This window comes from Neophocaena asiaeorientalis, unplaced genomic scaffold, assembly GCF_003031525.2.
Source record: "Neophocaena asiaeorientalis asiaeorientalis breed wild unplaced genomic scaffold, Neophocaena_asiaeorientalis_V1.1 scaffold648, whole genome shotgun sequence".
Taxonomy (NCBI): Eukaryota; Metazoa; Chordata; class Mammalia; order Artiodactyla; family Phocoenidae; genus Neophocaena; species Neophocaena asiaeorientalis.
The window spans coordinates 7,061,380-7,080,261 of record NW_020172781.1 but is presented as its reverse complement, the minus strand read 5'-3'; the positions used below and the strand labels follow the sequence as shown (position 1 = coordinate 7,080,261).

Below are 18,882 nucleotides of genomic sequence, written 5' to 3'. Positions count from 1 at the left end.
TCTAGACTCTAGACTAGGGAGGACTGAGGCAGATTCATCTCTATTCTGGAAGAATCAGTCTGCATCTTCAATTCTGTCACTCCAGTGTGGGTTGGCGCATTCCTCAGACAAGACTTGAGGCTCCTGGGACACATTCTGTTTCAGTCTGTGGTGGTAGCCCATCCCTCCTCCATCTGCCGCATCTCCTTCTGGGTAGAGGAAGGTCCCAGCAGCCCCCAGGGAGATAAGACTAATGTCAGTGACCCCTCAGCCCTCTCACGTTCCCTCAGAACTCCTGAACACATAGAGAGCAAAGTTCAAGAGGCTCCTTAGTCTCAGCCTTCTCATCTATGAAATGGGGATCATCTTATCTCCCCCGGAATCCCTGGTCCCTCTAACACAAGCTCACTGCCATTCTCAATCAGGCTGCACTGAGAAAGCCCCCATCTGACATCAAGCTTAGTTAGTCCTTTTAGAGAACTGAACACCTGCATATGGGCAATCACATTTAATTCTCATAGGTATCTGAGAGGTGAATATTACTATCGTTTCCCTCCCACTGCCCTCATACCGATTACTGTCTTCTGTATGCCAGGCCGGTCTTTACCAAAAATACAGGTGATTCAAGCACCTGTATCAATTTTTCCCTACCCCCATACCTCCAGGACTATTATTTATTTAATATATTTCATTTTAAATGACCCTTTTTTGACACAAGTAAACATATATCAAAAGAACCTTTGCATCACTTTTACAAATGGACAGCTGATATCATCTGCTATAAGTAAAAGGTATCCGTAAACAAATTTATACAATGAACACAGTATAATAGCCTGCTCAAGGCTCCGGGCTGGTGGCCTGTTCTTCCTTTGCTACAAAGAGAGATTAATAAGTGTTAAAGACACATTAGTATCCAACAAAGACTTTCTCCTAGCTGGAATCCATTTTTTAAAAGATGTCTTCTTGTGTGTTATTTCTCCCAAGTCCTTATAATACTTAAATTATATGTAAATCCTACATCTGGGGAAACATTTTGCTCGTATCATTACACACATTGTCTCATTTAATCCTTCACCAACTTCAAGAAAATAGGCGTATTAAGATGAGGAAACCGAGGCTCAGAGAAGTGAAGCAACTTCCTGTGGTCACACAGCCAGTCAGTGGCATAGCCTGGGATCAAACCCACCAGCCTCGGGGCTGCCTTGCAAGGGGAAGAAGGCAAGTGGTGGGAGGGGCTTCTGCTAAGGATTCCTCTCCTCTCTGCCTTTGCCCCTCCTGACTCTCCCCGCCCTTCCCATCTCTCTCATGTCCAGCTGGGTTGCCTTTGAGCAGTCCAACTTCCGGGGGGAGATGTTCATCCTGGAGAAGGGCGAGTACCCGCGATGGGACACGTGGTCCAGCAGCTACCGCAGCGACCGGCTCATGTCTTTCCGGCCCATCAGGATGGTGAGTGGCTCCTGTACCGGGCCTGGGGGATTAGTGCGGCAGGGCAGGAGCAAGCGTGAGGTCTGATGGCCAGGAGAGCAAAGGAGTCAGGTGAGCGAGAAAAATAAAGAAGGAATGGTGGGCAGGGAGGCGCGGCGACCTCTGAGTTGTCCAAGGGCAATGGCTCTTGTGCCCAACAGTTCATAAGGCATCCCTGATACACTCATCGTGTGTCCAGCTCCTACTAGGAGCCCAGGGCCAATGGAACCTAGTTTTTTCCTTCTCTGCTGCTGTCAAGAATGGACTGAACCTCTCAGTTGTTGTCTTCCTTGACTCTCTTTGTGGAATGTTTCTAATTGCTGACTGCACATTAGGCAGTCCTGGGGAGCTTCGAAAAATCCCAAGGTCCATCCAAATCATCAGACATGCAGGTTGAAGCTCGTGTGATAGCTGAAAAGAGGGATATTGTAGAAAGGCACCATGAAAGGCACCTTATCCTGATGATAAGACTATATACTGAACTCGCCCCTTTATAATGTTTAACTAAAGTAGGTAGCATAACTTCAAGACTCAAAGACAAAATAGGTGGAGTTATCTCCAAGCCAATCACAGGTTTCTTCTAGAATTATGTTGATGATGATTCATGAACCAGCCACATCTTCACTCACCAATGTTAGTATCTGATGGTAACCAACTTTTGCCATCTGAGATGGGAATTTTCGTGAAGAGTTTTTTTTTTTTTCGCGGTACGCGGGCCTCTCACTGCTGTGGCCTCTCCCGTTGCGGAGCACAGGCTCCGGACGCGCAGGCTCAGCGGCCATGGCTCACGGGCCCAGCCGCTCTGCGGCACGTGGGACCCTCCCGGAACGGGGCACGAACCCGCGTCCCCTGCATCGGCAGGCGGACTCTCAACCACTGCGCCACCGGGGAAGCCCCGTGAAGAGTTTTCATGCCTGTCCTTTTGAGGCTGTCATGTGCCCACAGCCAGCTGTTTTGGCATCACCGAACTTACCTTAATGGATTATCCATTCCGATCATTCCTAATGTTTTTCTCAAATTGAGGCTGAATTATCAGCCTTAATAATGGACTCTTTGTAAGAATTCGTAGAAATCTCTCAGTCAATGGTCCTTATAAGGCGGTCTATGTCAACGGACCTTGTTTGGAAGAGCGATCAGCTAGGGCATTTCCAGTAGCTTCTAGAACCTTGCTGTCCAATATAATAGCCATATATGGCTATTAAACACTTGAATCTTGGCTAGTCTGAATGGAGGTGTGTAACAGACATGCCAGGCTTTGAATGCATAGTAAAAAAAAAGAATAAGAATGTAAAATACCTCATTAATATTGCCATGTTGGCTACATATTGAAATCATCATAATTTAGACACATTTGCTTAAATAAAATATATTATTAGAAAAAAATTCCCGAGGGGGAGGGAAAAATGAGGAGCTTGGGATGAACACACGCACACTTCTATATATAAGATAGCTGACTGACGGGGACCTACTGTATAGCACAGGGAACTCTACCCAATATTCTGTGATAACCTATATGAGAAAAGAATCTAAAAAAGAGTGAATATATGTATGTATGTATAACTGAATACCTGAAATTAACACAACATTGTAAATCAGCTATACTCTAATAAAAGTAAAATTTTAAAACAAAGAAAAAATTCCCAATGCCTGGACCCCACCCCAGACCAATTAAATCCACATCTCTGGGGCTAAGTCGCAGGCACTGATATCTTTTCATGCCTCCTAGGTAGTCTCTGGGTAGCCAGGGCTGAGAGCCACTGGTCTAATTCCTCCTCTGTATCCTTGCCACCATCCTAATGTGGCCCATCTTCTCTCATACCTGAGTGGCTCCGACTCCCTGCCAGCTGGTTCCCTGACTCCTCTCCAGCCCTCTCTCCTGGGAAGTTAGAGGGATCTCTATCTCAACCATCTTCCACCTACAGTCATTCATTCAACCACAAACACATTGATGTGTTTCTGCCAGGCTGTGTCGTAGGCTCTGGGTGTGCAGCTGTGTTTGGGACAGGCAAGGTCCCTGCCCTCGTGGGAGGTATCTACTGAAAACCTCATCACAAAAATGAATCTGTAATGGTGAATAGCTGTTGCACGTGCTGCACGGGGGCCATGCAGTGCGCTAGGAGAGGGGAAGAGGAAACCGGAGCTCTGATGTTGGGGAAGAGGGGGTGGGAGGGGTCAGGGGTGATCAGGAGAGACAGCTTGCAAAGGATGGGAACTGAGTCAGCCATTTGAACAGTCTCCCAGGGAACAGTTAGGGCAGAGTTCCTGGAATGAAGATGGAGTGGGTGGGGCCAAGGAACTAAAATAGGGCCACTGTGGCTGCAGCAGAGGGAGTGGAAGGGAACAGGGTGCAAGATGGGATGGGAAGAATGAAATCCTTCTCTGGAAGTTTCTGCCCTTCGCTGGCTGTGTGACATTGATCAAGAACCTTGACTTCTCTGAGCCTCTGCATCCCTGATCATCATAATAAAAATAATAAATTTGCTTGGAGCACTTGGTGTATGTATGCCAGACATCATGCTAAGTGCTCTGTATGGATTAACTCCAGGAAGTAGAGGCTGACACTCCCTTTTCCCAGATGAGGAGGGCGCTTTGAGGCTGGACAACTGCAATCCTGGGCGAGTCCCATGGTGGCCTGAGCAGACTCCGCTTTCTCTTTCCACACCCAGAAGGCCCTGCTAAGTCACTTCTCTTTGCCCCATTCATACTTCACAGCCCTGACCCAGTCTCTCCTTCCCTAGGACGCCCAGGCGCACAAGCTCTGCCTGTTTGAAGGTGCCAACTTCAAGGGCAACACCATGGAGATTCAGGAGGACGATGTGCCCAGTCTCTGGGTCTACGGCTTCTGTGACCGCGTGGGCAGCGTGAAGGTCACCAGCGGAACGTAAGAATCCCTCCTGTGGGCCCTCATCCCCTGCTTCAAGCTCAGACAGATTCGGACGCCGTTCCCCTTACAGGATGCGACATCAGACATACAGGAAAGGCCCCGGCTCCTCCTAAATTCTCTCTGTGCCAGTGGCTGGGATTCCACAGAGAGCTTCATCCCTCTGGGGAGTGGAGTCATTTGTTGACGAACTACATGTCAATGTAAACAGACCTAGCAAGTTGTTCTAAAAAGTGGGAAGATGGAGCGAATAGCGGCTTCTAACCCTGTATTTGGGTTGGAGGAATAACTAAGTGCAAGGGGCAGAGTTGACGTGAGTAGATGAGTCTGGATGTGTCTAGGGAAAGGGAATATTCAGGGAAATTGTAGCCTCTAGGGACATGAGTAGAATGACATCTGAGAGGTGAGACTGTGTAATGAAAGGTCCTTAACCCCATCACTGATGCACTGTGGGACCTGGGTGATCCACATGCCCTCTCTGTGACTCAGTGTTGCCATCTATACAATGGGCTCAGCAGGCTCCTTATTCCGAAGGACTCCTTCTGCTCTGAACTCTCAGGATTTGAAGCTTTCAAAACAGAGCCCCATGTCCCCATGTCCATGAGAACACAGGGAAGGGCCGGATACCCGAAGGAGGTCACTTTATCGATGCCCCTGCCTCCAAGCAACCATGCCAGACACCCCTGGTCTCCTCTAGGCAAATGTAAGGTGTCTACCTCTCCACCCCAGACTCTTTCTGAGCTCCTGTAACACCATCAGGGCTCTGACCTTTTTCTTGCTATTTTCTCCTTCCCTGAAACCCAGTATCCCTGCATTCAAGCAATCTGAAATTTACTAAACATTGCCTGTGAGCCAGGCTCTGTGCTCAGCACGCTGGGGGAGGCAGAGATGAAGAAGGGCCAGTTCCTGCCTTCAGGGGGCTTACTCAGTCTAGCAGGGAGATGTCAGTACACCTGTGAGGTAATGTCCAACAATAATAGGTAAGAGATGGTCCCCACAGGAGGTCAGAGGAGGAAGGAAGGTTTCTGGGACCGGGGTATGTGTGCTGGAGTGGAGGGTGGGTCCGAGGCTTATCTGGCAAGGCTGGAACTTAAATCAGACTTTGAAAGATGGGCAGGGGCTCTGGGAGAGGCCTGGAAAAACCCTCCCAGCAGAGGCAAGGACAGAATTAGAAATAAATCATGGATAATAACTGGTATTAATGGCTTACTGTGGACCAAGCACTGCACTAACTACTTTCAACGAATAGTTATTGAGTCTTTACAACACACCAATGAGGCAGGTATGTCATCATGCCCACTTCACAGATAGCAAGCTGGTGCTCTGATAAGTCATTACCTAGTAAATGGCAGAGCTAGGATTTGAACCGATTATATCCGATATCAGAACGTGTGATCCCAACCACTACACGCAAATTCACTTTCATACAAAGGAAACCATTTTTTGAAACAAAGCTCCCCCTGCTTATCTGCCTCATTGCTAACCAGTCCCCAAGCCCTATCTTCACTCCCTTTAATCCTGTTCTCTGAGCTCTGGGTCACCACTTTCAGTGGGATGTGTATTAATCTCCCTACCATGTACATGTAACCCACTTAGTAAGTACTTTAGATGCATTTTCCCATTTGGCCCCCAAACACCCTAATAAACCAGCTCCCATGACCATCCCCACTTTCTAGAGGAGAAAACTGAGATCTGTCAGAGAGGTGAGATCACTGGCCAAAGCCAGCAGGAAGGGGCAATGCCAGGACAGAGGAGGCCCCGGTGAACCCAAGCCGAAACCCTCACAGGTGAGGGATGGAGAGCAGACTGCAGGGATGGATGGATGGATGGAGAACTGACTGGTCAAGGTGGGGGTCCAAGTGCCAGGTAGTGAGGCTAGCCATCTCCATGCTGTCCTTGCTTTCCTACCAGCTGGGTCGGCTATCAGTATCCTGGCTACCGCGGGTACCAGTACCTCCTGGAGCCTGGTGACTTCCGGCACTGGAATGAGTGGGGAGCCTTCCAGCCACAGATGCAGGCTGTGCGCCGCCTGCGTGACAGACAGTGGCACCGTGAAGGCTGCTTCCCCGTGCTGGCTGCCGAGCCCCCCAAGTGAGTCTACACACCACTCTTCTCTCGTGACCCACCCTTCCGGAGGCTCATCTTCCCCATGCAAATAAAAGTTCCTGAAGCCAAAATGTCTCCTGGGTCTGTGAACAGATGGATGCCTCAAGGTCCCCTGTCACTGCTGGCATGTGACTTCCTCTGTCTTGATCATTATAATAATAATCAAAACAGTGAGCACTGCTAAGTTCTTTACATTCTCTTAGTGTATCTTTTGGACTACTCTAGGAGGCCAGTATTATATAATTATTCCTATTTAAAAAGTGAGGACATTGAGGCTCAGGGGGGGAAAGTGACTTGCCCAAGGTCACACAGGTGTCAAGTCAAAATCTGAACCCAGGCAGTCTGGTTCCAGAGCCGCGCTATTAAACAAATCTGTGTTTTCAAATTCTACTCCTTCAGGTACCACTCTCCTGATTTTTGCCTTCTCTGCTTACCACCTGTCTTGTTAGTTACTTAATATATTTATTTAAATAAATAATATTGTGTGCTTAAATGCACTGACTTGTAAATAAAATTTGATAACACTACAGGATGTGGAAAACAGGCATCATATGGTATAGATAGAAAGCAGTCATATAAGTAAATACAATTTAAAAAGGCCAAGTATTGAATTCTCAGCAGACATCACTGCTTGCTGAAGGTTTTAGCCTGCATCCCGCTTGCTCTTTGACAAAACGGGTGATTAGCAAGAGTCAGAGAGAGGTCTGAAAGACACGCTTGCCCAAACTGACGTGTTTCTCCCTGGTTTAATCAAAGAAGAGTAAAAAGAGGCTTATTTCCTTGTATCTGATTTAGTGTTATTTAATCCTGGGTCCAAGTTCCACCTAGAATCATCTCTCCTGCTACAAATGGCACATGCCCTGCTCTGGAAATCTCCATCAGGCAGTATTGACTCCTGAGTCAACAAGTAGCATTGATTGATGTTATTAACCATTAATCTATGCAGAAAGCCTAGGGGAGGTGTTGCCATGGATATCTTCCTGGAGGAGGGGATATTTGAAGAGGGTCTTGAAGGATGGAGTAGGAGCTTGCCTGGTGGCGAATGAGGGAGATGACATCCCAGGCAGAGCAAACAGTATGGTCCCTGCTACCCCATATGGCACCTTTGTGCAAATGATAAAAAGATGCTACTTCCTCAGGACATTTGACGTCCATCTGCCAGAAAGTATTGGAATAAATCTGTGATGTCTACGATGTCATTATGGTACCCTTGTGCAGTGCCCAACCTGCACAGCTGTACTTGGCAGCCATGTAGCAACATGCACAAAGGCACAGAGGCTGAGAGAGCTTGTGGTGGGTCCAAGCTTATTAAGGTGGGAGGAGTAGTTTGATGGTTGTGTGGATGGATGTCAGGGGTGGGAAGGGAATGCTAAGTGTGGCAGAAGAGGAAGCCGGAAAGAAAAGTGGGGCCTCATGACACCCCGCTCCGTGGTTTTGCTGAGCTTCAAAGTTGAAGCACCACCTCAGATCTTACCTTCTGAGACGTGCATTTTCCATCTTCTTCCCACCCTAGTTCTCCTAACATCCACCCTCCAGTTTGACCAGCATCTTGTGTTAGAAGACAGGCTGTCTTGTCTTGGACCAGAAGATAGGATTCCTGGGTAGGAATCAGGAGATATGGGTGTCAGCCCTGCTCTACTGCTAGAAGCTACCAAGTGTTGGGCAAATCACTTCCATTCCCGGGGACTTATTCTTCTCATCTGTAAAATGACAGCTCCAATGTCCATCCAGCCTCAAGATTCTGGTGCTGGGATTCTATGGTTCCAAAGTTCTGTGATTCTCCAAGATTCTGTAATTTATGTCTAAGTGTCCGCTATTCTCTGATTCTGGTGTCAAGCTACATAGATTCCCATCCTCGATTCCTAAGGTATGTGAGGGCAGCGCTAAAATTCTACTGTGGTGGAATCACACAAAACCAACTTTCACATTTCTTCAATGCTAAGACTTCATCGATGGCAAGATGCCCCATGATTTTATGATTTGAGAAAGAAAAAGAGAATTACTATCCATTCAAGTATAACACAGCTGCTTTCTGGTCACTTAGAATTTTTATTTCGTCCTTATTGAAAGAACTATTTTAAACTTATTTAGACATAACTTTTTCAGTGTATCAATCTTGTGAGTCCTATAAAAGGAAAACACAATAGGGGACTTCCCTGGTGGTCCAGTGGTTAAGAATCTGCCTTCCAAAGCAGGGGACGCAGGTTCGATCCCTGGTCTGGGAACTAAGATCCCACATGCCGCGGGGCCTGCACGCCGCAACTACTGAGCCCGTGTGCCACAGCTAGAGAGCCCACGTGTCACAACTACAAAGCCCACGTGTCACAACTACAAAGCCCACGCACTCTGGAGCCCGTGCGCCACAACGAAGAGCCCATGCGCCACAACTAAGACCCAATGCAGCCATAAATAAATATTTAAAAAAAGAAAAACACGATAGACATCCATCAATGAAGTGAGTCCTTAAGTTTCTTTGCATTCATAGTCTAGACCTTCCAGATTGCTTTCAACTCAAAGCTGTTGATGTCCTTATTTTCTCACAGGTGTTATATAAAAAATATGCATGTTAGCGTTGCTGAAACAATATACACACTTGGCAAAGCAAACCAACCTAACTTGGAAGAAAATAACAAAGCAATTCTTTTATATTTAATTTGTTTTATCCATACATTTATGTAACTTTTGCTACTGAATTTATGAATAAATGAAACATGGTAATAGAAAACAGAGAACAAATAAAAATTACAAGCAAAAATAAGTAACAAAGATAAAAAGAAACAAGTAAAAGCAAAGAACATCTAAAAGGGCCAGGAGTGTGACATGAGAGTTATAAGACTATGGTCCCTTCCGTGGGTCCTAGTTCCAAAACGTCTCTTGAAATGTGAGCATCTCACCACCTGGAACAGAATTTCAGAGCTTAAGTATGTCACATATTTGCCTCAAAACAGAAACTTTCAGTTTCGACTTCATCAGGTGCTCAGCAGAAGTGATGATGGGTACGATGCTGGAGGATAGCAGTAGAGCTGGACTTGATTGAGTGGCCGTGGTGCTCACAGCCTTCTCAGGGGCTTCTCAGCGCTGTTTCGATTCTGCATGAGTTTTGCTGTAAACGCTGGCTTCAGGATGCAATGCCTGGGCAAGCTGGGACGTCACCATGTTTCCACGGTAGATCTCAGCTCATGAATCTTTGAGTCTCAGGCCTTTGGGAAAATAAAGCACTTTGGTTATGGAACATCATCTCGCACCCACAGTGATCAGAGGCAGCCCACAGCCTTTTGGGCATAGAGACATGGACACAAAGTCAGCGATGTGTGTGCAAGAGCAGGATGGGGACGGAAGGACCACCTGAGGCGTGATCCCTTTTGTGCCAGCGCTAGATGGTGATGGATACACAGCAACTGAGTTTTGGAAAGAGGGCATGGTGCCAGGGTGCCCTTAGGAGGTTCTAGAGAGATGAACATATTTTTAGGGCCATGTTGCCATGACAGCCAGTCATCTGGATCAAGAACCCAAGATCAGGGTACTTTATAAAGCCCGGGTACCCAACTAGGAAGGATAACCCCACATCCTTCCAGCAAGAGGAGGGAACCTGCCCCTCTATCCTAGCTTCCTGCCTGCTGCTGGACCACCTCCTTCCCCCACTGTCCTGAGTTTGCATCTCAGCTCTGACATTTACTAGCTCTTGCCCTTGGTCAAGCCCAGTTACCTGATGGAGCCTCTGTTTCCTCATCTGTAAAACGGGAGTAATGGTAATAGAATCTTAGAGGTTGTTGGAAGGAGTAAACGATTAGCTTGGATGTAATTCTTATAAGGTGCTTAGAGCATAGCAAGCGTCTGAATCATCATTGGCATCATCTTCCTGAATGTCAGAGACGGAAAGGGGTTTACAATCCACGTGAGTGACTGATTTAGCCACACCGTGCAGCATGCAGGATCTTAGTTCCCTGACCAGGGATCGAACTTGTGCCCCCTGCACTGAGAGCTCGGAGTCTTAACCACTGGACCACCAGGAAGTCCCAGAATCCATGTGCTTTATGCTACATTTATTCTTCCTGCTTTCGATGAATATTGACTGAGGGGCTCCCATATGCCAGGCTTTGTCTAGAAGCTGGGGAGACAGGTTGGGGAAGAGAGAAGAGGCCCCTGACCCAGTTGTTCACAGGCTGGAGGAGCAAACAGTAATGAGCTCGTTCATCTGCCTTCAACGTCACATCAATTTCCCCGGCTGCCTGGTCCAGTGCCCGTCTCATCAGGACATTTGCCAGGGGTGGGGAGGTGGGGTTAGGCTTCCTCAAGGCGGGGACAGCCAGCTTGAGACCTGAGGGGGTTTGCTGAGTTGGGGTGCTGAGAGGAGAGGTGCAACCTAGAAACCAGGCGATCATTCTGGTCCCCTTCTTTAGCGCCGCCGCTGAGATCTGCCAGTTCTGTCTTCCAGACATCTCTGGAACCCGAGCACATCCCTATGTCCCCAGCCCCACCTGGGTTGACCGGCTTCCCCCGGAGAATTTTAACGGCCTCCAAACCAGTCTCCCTGCCTGTCCTCTTCTGCACAATAGCCAGAGGATCTCTGCAGAAAGCAAAGCTGGCACGTCCTTCCCCCGCTGAACGCCTTCCATATCTCTCCACCTCTGCAAGATAAAGTCCTGACTCCTTCTAGCCCACAAAACCCCGCAGCATCAGCCCCTGCAGACCCCCGCAACCTCCTCTCACCCGCCCCACATCCTGTCCACTCTGCACTTCATGCAGGGCCCCTTGACAAAGGTCCTTCCTGCCAGACCTTTGCACCTGCGGGGCCCTGTGATTAGCGCAATCTCCTATGAACCCTCAGCCGTGCTTCAGGCCTCAGTGTAAACACCCCCGGCCCTCCCTTCTTGGGCCAGGTTGATCACCCTTTTCCCAACTCCATTGTTGGAGGGTCCAGATTACCCCAACTGGATGCAGGACCCTAGACCTCCTGTTACCTGCTGACTCCCAACACCCAGCACAGGGCGCTCAGGAAATGCATGTTGCTAGAATGTTCTTAAACACATGCCCCATTCAGGCCTCTTCCTTTGATCTCCATTTCTCCACCCAGAAAGGGACATTATAAAACATCCAGCAGGGCTACCCCACAGTGAGTCATACAAAGCCTGTGATACGTGTACAATAAACACTATATAACGTTATTCCGTTGTTTCCAGGCCAGTAACAGCTGGCTCCACGGAAGCAGGCAAATTCATTTTGTCAGTTCCAGCACTTTGTACATGGCAGGTACTATTTATTAGACATATAAACGAATGAATTAATGAGCTATGAATAAACACATGGTTGGCCATGGACAAAATACTTCATATCTGTATGTCATCTTTTCCTTATCTGTAAGATGGGGATGATAATAGACCTCTCACAAGGTTATTAAAGGTTTAAGTGTGTAAATATAGAGTGCTTAGAGCAATGCCTAAATAGGATGTAATTATATAGATATACTATAAAGGTAATTATATAGATATAATATATATATATGCATTTGCTGTTATGGTGGTAACTACTATAGAAATTTATTTTATTTTTTGTTTTAATTTTTTAAAATTAATTTACTTTTGGCTGTGTTGGGTCTTCGTTGCTGCGCATGGCATTTCTCTAGTTGCGGCCAGCAGAGGCTACTCTTTGTTGTGGTGCATGGGCTTCTCATTGCGGTGGCTTCTCTTGTAAAGCACGGGCTCTAGGCGCGTGGGCTCAGTAGTTGCGGCACACGGGCTCAGTAGTTGTGGCTCACAGGCTCTAGAGCACAGCCTCAGTAGTTGTGGCACATGGGCTTAGTTGCTCCGCGGCATGTGGGATCTTCCGGGACCAGGGCTTGACCCCGTTTCCCCTGCATTGGCAGGCGGATTCTTAACCACTGCGCCACCAGGGAAGTCCTAGAAATTTATTTTAAATAGGTAATATATACAAATAGTAAAAAAAAAAAAAAAAAATTCAAAAAGAACAAAGGTTCACAGTGAGAAGTAAGCCTTCATCCTTTCCTCCCCTTCCTTCAGGTATTCAATGCATATGCATATGATGCATGGATAGATCTATTATCTTCCCAGTTTTACAGACGGAGAAACAGAGGCACAGAGAGGTTAGACTGAGTTGAACTCTACCAGCCTGGAGTTTTATTTTATTCTTATCTAACAGGGTTTCTCAACCCTGCACTACTGACATTTTAGGCTGGATGGCTTTTGGTTGGCAGGGTGGAGGGCTGTCCTGATCATTGTAGGATGTTTAGCAGCATCCCAGGCCTCTATCCACTAGATTCCAGTAGAAACGTATCCCCTCCTGCCCCCCAGTTGTGACAACCCAAAATGTCTTCAGACATTGCCAAATGTCTCCCTGGGAGGTTGGTGGCCCGCAGGGCGAAATCACACCCTCCTTGAGAACCAGGGATGTATATGAATTGTATGATAGCCCTTCCCAGTTTTCCTTTTGTTTTCTACAGACAGTAACATTAAAACTCTCTGCTCAGGGTCTAGTTTTCTTCTTTTACACCACTTCTTGGCGATCATTCCACTCCCCTGCTTGTAGACAGAGGGAACTTCTCTTAAGCAGAGTAGTAGCAGCGGGTGGGGAAAGCGACGAGCTGCCCACCCTGTGGGTAAGCCGGCCGGCCGACCAGAGTTTCCGGGGCGGGCAGTCAGCTGCCATGGACGCCCCGCCCCACAGCGCGGTCTGGAGGCGGGACGGGAGGCGCGGGGAGCGGCCGTGGGCGGACCTGGGGGCGGGGCCACGTCCCGGACCGCCCCCCGTGCGCCGTCACGGCGCCATGGTCCCGCCTCCCCCGGCCGGGGCGGCTGGCAAGCACTGAGTCGCTGGGCACGCGGGGCTGCCGCGCCGTGCCTCTCGTGGTAGGTGTCTCCGGGGCAGCGAGGGGGGGCCATGGCTGCAGCTCCCGGCAGGGGGCCGCCTGCGGGTCGGCCTCGGGCGGCGGGGAGCCCTCGGCCCTCGCAGCTTCTTCCCGGGCACGGCGCAGCTGCTCGGGTTCCGCGGCTGGGTGCTGGTAGGGAGGCGGCGCGGGCGGGCGGGAGGTTCGCGGATTCTCACCCGCCCGGCGCTGCGAGCGCTTTCCCCCGGGTGCGGCGGACACCCGGCCCCCGTGACCGCGATTCTCGCTTCGGACCTTGCGCGGGGGAGACGCTCAGCGTGCGTGTGTTTTGGGGGGGAGGCGGCGTGTCTCCGCTGTCTGAGCCCCGGACCCCTCCTCGTCGCGCCCCACACGCGGGCGCCTGGACGCGCGGGGGACGCGTTGAAGTTAACTTGCAGCCGCCGTGGAGTTACCAGGCGTATCTAAAGTGAAGGGGGTGGGGGTAGGAAATCGCTGCCTGGGGAGGGGGGCGACGAGAGCATGGGATAGGGGCAGCCCTGGTGAACTTGGGGGTCACCCGCAAGGAGGCGGGGCGGAATTTGACCAGAGGATCCCACCGCCCAGTAACCTCCCCTTCTCAGTGTGCACAGCTGAATGGGAGGTGCCTTGTAAAGCTGGGACGTGAGTGGCAGCAAGGGAAAGGGGGCATGGTCACCAAGGTTGGGCACGCCTGACCTGGCAAAGCCTGTTATTATTATGTGGGACAGAGGTCGAGGTCTGGCTTTTCCATTCAAAGGCTGGTCCCCTCGGGAGGAAGGGTGGGAACCATCCGATTGAGTGCAGTAGTTAGAAGGGCTGATCACCTTGTCTACTTCCCCTTTTACAGACGGGGAAACTGAGGCTCAGAGAGGTCTTGTGCCCACGGCCCTAGGTCCAACAGCTAGGATGTGGCAGAGCTGAAACTCACCCTTACGTGGCAGAGCTGAAACTCACCCTTAGGCCCCCTGACTTCATGCGTCTTATAGAGGTGTTGGGGCAGGAGGGCTGGTAAACTCCTACTCATCCTTCAGAAGCCTCCTTGGGCAGCACCTCCTCCTAGAAGCCTTCCCTGGCACTCCCCAGGCATTGTTGGGTGCTTCGTGTTTTGAATCCCACAGAGGTATCTGGCCCTTTCCCTCACTTATTAACCTCTTTGCAGGTCTGTCCCCCATTCTGGGCTGTGGGCACCTCTCCCCATATCCCATCTCAAATCCCTTCATTCAGCTGCGTGTCTAGATGGTTAGGCCAAGCTTCTGTGTTTGGACAAATTTTGGTGTGACTCACTCTGGTTTAGTAGTGATGTGGCCTGGGCGAGTCATTCCCCCTCACTCAGCCTCAGTTTCCATGACTGTGAAATCGGGTTTATTGTGTCATTTATAAATGAACCGTTTTAACTCATCGAATCCCAATTGTATAATATTGATACTATTATTTACTTAATATATATGTCACCTTTTTTTAAATCTCATTTAATTTTTTTATAGTAGCCTTATTGCGATGTAACTCATATGCCATACAATTCACCCTTTTAAAGTATTTAATTTAGTGGTTCTTAGGATTTTCAGAGTTGTGCAACCGTCACCACTGTCTAATCTTAGAACATTTTCATCACCCAAAAGGAAACCCTGGGCCCATCAGTGGTCACTCCCAATCCCCCCATCCCCCCACTCCAGCCCCTGGCAACCACTAATCTACTTTCCACCTCTATGGATTTGCCTGTTCTGGACATTTCCTATAAATGGAATCATGCACTATGGCCTTTTGTGATTGGTGCTTTTCACTTAGAATGTTTCCAGCGTTTGTCCGTATGCTAGTATGCCGTACTTCATTACTATTTTATTTCAGCATTTCATTCTTTTTAGTGGCTGAATGATATTCCGTTGTATGGTTATACCACATTTTATTTAGCAGTTGTTGGGCATTTGGGTTGTTGCCACTTATGGGGCTGTTACGAGTAGTGCTGCTGTGAGCATTCGTGTACACGTCTTTGTGTGGCGTATGTTTTCAGTTCTCTGGGGTACAGCCCTAGGAGTGGAATTGGGGGGTCATATGATAATTCTGTGTTGCACCTTTTGAGGAACCGCTAAAACATTTTCCAAAGCAGCTTCATCACCATTTTATAATCCCAGCAGCAGCAGATGAGGGTTGGGGTATAATCTTAAACAAATTTAGTCTTCAGCAGTCCTAATCTTTGAAATCACTGGCTTTGATGTGCTAGTTAGAAATTAACACACATGAAATTAACGTACATGAAACTAACACACATGAAATTAAGCTCCTCCTTAGCAGAGTAACTGGGAATGCCTCTGGGACCATCAGTGAGGGAAACAGATCAAGCCTGTGGGCCTCTCTTAGCCGAGGTATGTGTGCACTGTGTCCCTTCTGTTCCTGAGCGGGACCAGAGGAGGCCATGAGGAACCCCGGGGCTCGCAGTGCCCAACCCAGGACCCAGCACAGGATCTGGTGGTGCCTTTAGGGACCTCTGCATGGGATGAAGGTAAAGCGGGGGCGGGGACAGCTCAGACCTTCCCACACCAGGCCAGCGGGGGTCCTTTGACAGCTGAGACTCCATGTGGAGGCCAGGGAGACCCTTGGCGGGTTTCCTAGACTGCAGCCCTAAGGGAAGGCCTGTCCCTTGGCTCGGAAGTGGGGTCTGGTCCTGCCTGTGTTCCACCCGCTACACTATGCTCATTCTGAAGGTGACCTCCCCTGGTGGCCACGTGGTTCCCATAGATATACCCTAAGTGAGCCACTGCTTATTTCCAGAGCTGCCACCCCTAGGCCTGAGGCCAGCAGTCCTGAGCGACAGATGCCCCACCCGTGACACGCTGGACACACACACACCCCCGTCCCTCCTCTCGGGTGTCGTCCCCCCACCTGGGACGCCCACCTCTTCCCACATGCTCTTTGCCTTCCATGAGGCCAGGCTGCAGGGAAGATCCTAGGTCAGAGGGTGGCAGCATCACAGGATAACAAAGGGGCTTGAAGGTCATCCGTTCTTCACGAGGTTCAACCTGTAACCTGCTGGTTCGGGAACTTCAACCAGCCTTGGGCTCTGCGTTCCCGGGTCCCAGCCACCGGCCTCCTCCCACCTGGGCAGCTGCTCTTTGGGAGGGCTGTGGAGACCAGGCCTTCTGGTGGCCGTGTACAGCCCCTCCTGCTTTATTCACTTGTGCATACTTTCACTCTCTTGGCCTTTTAAAGTCCTGATTTCCTGTGCACGAAGAAGGCAGCCTGGGGAAACGGAAACTGGGTTGAGGAGGCTAGTCAAGGGGCTGCCCCTTGCTGGGCCTCAGTGTACCCTGCTGGGGAATGGGCATGGACTGAATGCAGTACCACTTTGGGAATCATAAAGTGTTCAGATGCTTTATCGACGTGACTCTGTGGATCAATTTGTAGCAGGAGTGGCAGGTCAGAAGTGGCTGGTATTGACGACTTGAAAGCCCGGGTGTGGCCTGTGTGGCTTTGATTTGCCCTATGGCGGCGTGGAAGCTTGTCTGGGTAGCTGGCTCCTGGCCTCCCCACTTAGCGCCCGTTCCTACTGCCTGCAGCAAAGCCCCTTGCTCTCTGCAGACACATCCACCCTGAATGGGGCTGCTCCAGAGAAGGTTCTGGGATGCCTGCCCCTTCCCATGCCCCTGCTTGGGTCTCCTCCACCCTGGGCCGCTGCGGCCCGAGGATGATTTGTGGGAATGATTCGTTCAGAGCAGCCCGAGAGCTGGGCCAAAAATTGCAGGGAAGGACCGAAGAGGGCAGTGCCCACGTGCCCTGGGGGACGTCTGGGGCTGCCACCCAGAGAAGCTGCTTGTTATCCTGCATGCTCAGAAGGTGGGCAGCAAGGGCAGGGCAGCTGCCCTGGCTGCCAAGTGAAGTTTGCATCAACCAGACTTTTGACCCACGTGGCTGTAGCCAGAAGGTGGGCAGGTGGCCAGAAAGTGGGCTTGGGTGATAGCATCCTCCAGGGCTCAGGCCTGTGTTAGAATCCGGCCAGTCCACTTAGGGGCAATGGGTCTGGGTTCCCTAGCTGCCTTCCTATGCCTCAGTTTTCTCATCTGCAGAACAGAAGTGCAAATGGGACCTACCTCCTGCAGTTGTTGACGGGAGGGATTGGGGATAAAGTATTGGGCTTGGCCAAAATGTTCGTTCGGGTTTTTCTGTAACATTTTTTTTCTTAATTTTATTTTATTTATTTATTTTTATTTTCGGCTGCATTGGGTCTTCGTTGCTGCACACAGGCTTTCTCTAGTTGTGGAGAGCGGGGGCTACTCTTCATTGCGGTGCGCAGGCTTCTCATTGCTGTGGCTTCTCTTGTTGTGGAGCTTGGGCTGTAGGCACACAGGCTTCAGTAGCTGTGGCACTCAGGCTCCGTATTTGTGGCTCGCGGACTCTATAGCGCAGGCTCAGTAATTGTGGTGCACGGGCTTAGTTGCTCTGCGGCATGTGGGATCTTCCCGGACCAGGGCTTGAACCCATGTCCCCTGCATTGGCAGGCGGATTCTTAACCAATGCGCTACCAGGGAAGTCCCTTTCCGTAACATCTTATGGAAAAACCCAAACGAACTTTTTCGCCAACCTAATACCTACCCTTCTATCGGGCAAAACGCAAGGCCCCAAGGTCAGACAGGATCTTCGGAGACACTTGAACGTGTCCCTTTGTGAGCCTCGCCTTCCCCATCTGTCCAGAGGCAATAATTATAAATAAAATGTCAACAGGGCTTACTGGGTGCCAGGCAATGTTCTAGGTACTTTATGTACTTGAACTCATTTAATTCTCCCAGCAGCCCTCTGAGATGTACACGCTGAGGCACAGAGAGGTGAAGTAATTTGCATAAGGTCACCCAGCTAGGAAGTGGGAGAGACAGGGTTTGAATCCAGAGTCTACACTCTTCATTTTCATCTTACCCCCTTCTTGATACCCTGTCTCAATGCCTAGCACACAGGAAACGCTCAGAAAATGTCAGTTGCTATTATTACATTATTATAGAATTATTCTTACATATTATATGATTGTAAAATTATGTTATTAATAATTGTTCATCCCTTTTCCTGCCTCTTTGCCCACATTCTTTCCTGGACGGACAGAACAAGCAGGGTTCTTGGCTTGTGAAGACTAGATTCCTACCCCCCTCCTCAATGTCCCCCCACTCCCCCCACTCTCATGAGCAGTTGGGGGCTGGACAAGAGCTTGGAGGCAACTGAGTCCCAGCTCTGCTTCCACATTGCTGTGTGACATTGGGCAAGGTGCTTCCCCTCTCTGAGACTCAGTTTCCCCACCTGTGAAATGGGCAGGTAGGGCTGTAGCAAGCTGCTAGTCAATGGCTTTGCCCTGCAGGTTGGTTTTTGTGTCGCTCCCACGGTGCTGTATTTTATTTTATTTTAATTAATTTTTATTGGACTGTAGTTGCTTTACAATGTTGTGTTAGCTTCTGCTGAACAGCAAAATGAATCAGCCGTACATATACATATATCCCCTCCATTTAGGACACTACAGTGCATTAAGTAGAGTTCCCTGTGCTATACAGTATGTTACCATTAGTTGTCTATTTTATACATAGTATCAATAATGTATATGTGTCAATCCCAGTCTTCTGCT

General features: G+C 49.4%; 1 protein-coding gene across 4 annotated transcripts in view; it reads left to right on the top strand.

Moving 5' to 3' along the window:
* Positions 1–6,553, top strand: part of CRYBB1 (crystallin beta B1) — a 13,804-nt gene extending 7,251 nt beyond the window's left edge. For 2 of the 4 annotated variants that reach the window (XM_024741550.1, XM_024741551.1), the window contains exons 4-6: positions 1,293–1,425; positions 4,182–4,324; positions 6,236–6,551. In XM_024741550.1, the coding sequence (XP_024597318.1) occupies positions 1,293–1,425; positions 4,182–4,324; positions 6,236–6,419 (460 nt within the window). In that variant the 3' untranslated portion in view covers positions 6,420–6,551. Of the gene's footprint in view, positions 1–1,292; positions 1,426–4,181; positions 4,325–6,235 lie in introns of all 4 variants that reach the window. The other 2 variants (XM_024741553.1, XM_024741552.1) reach the window with 2 other exon arrangements.
* Positions 6,554–18,882: the final 12,329 nt, after the last annotated feature.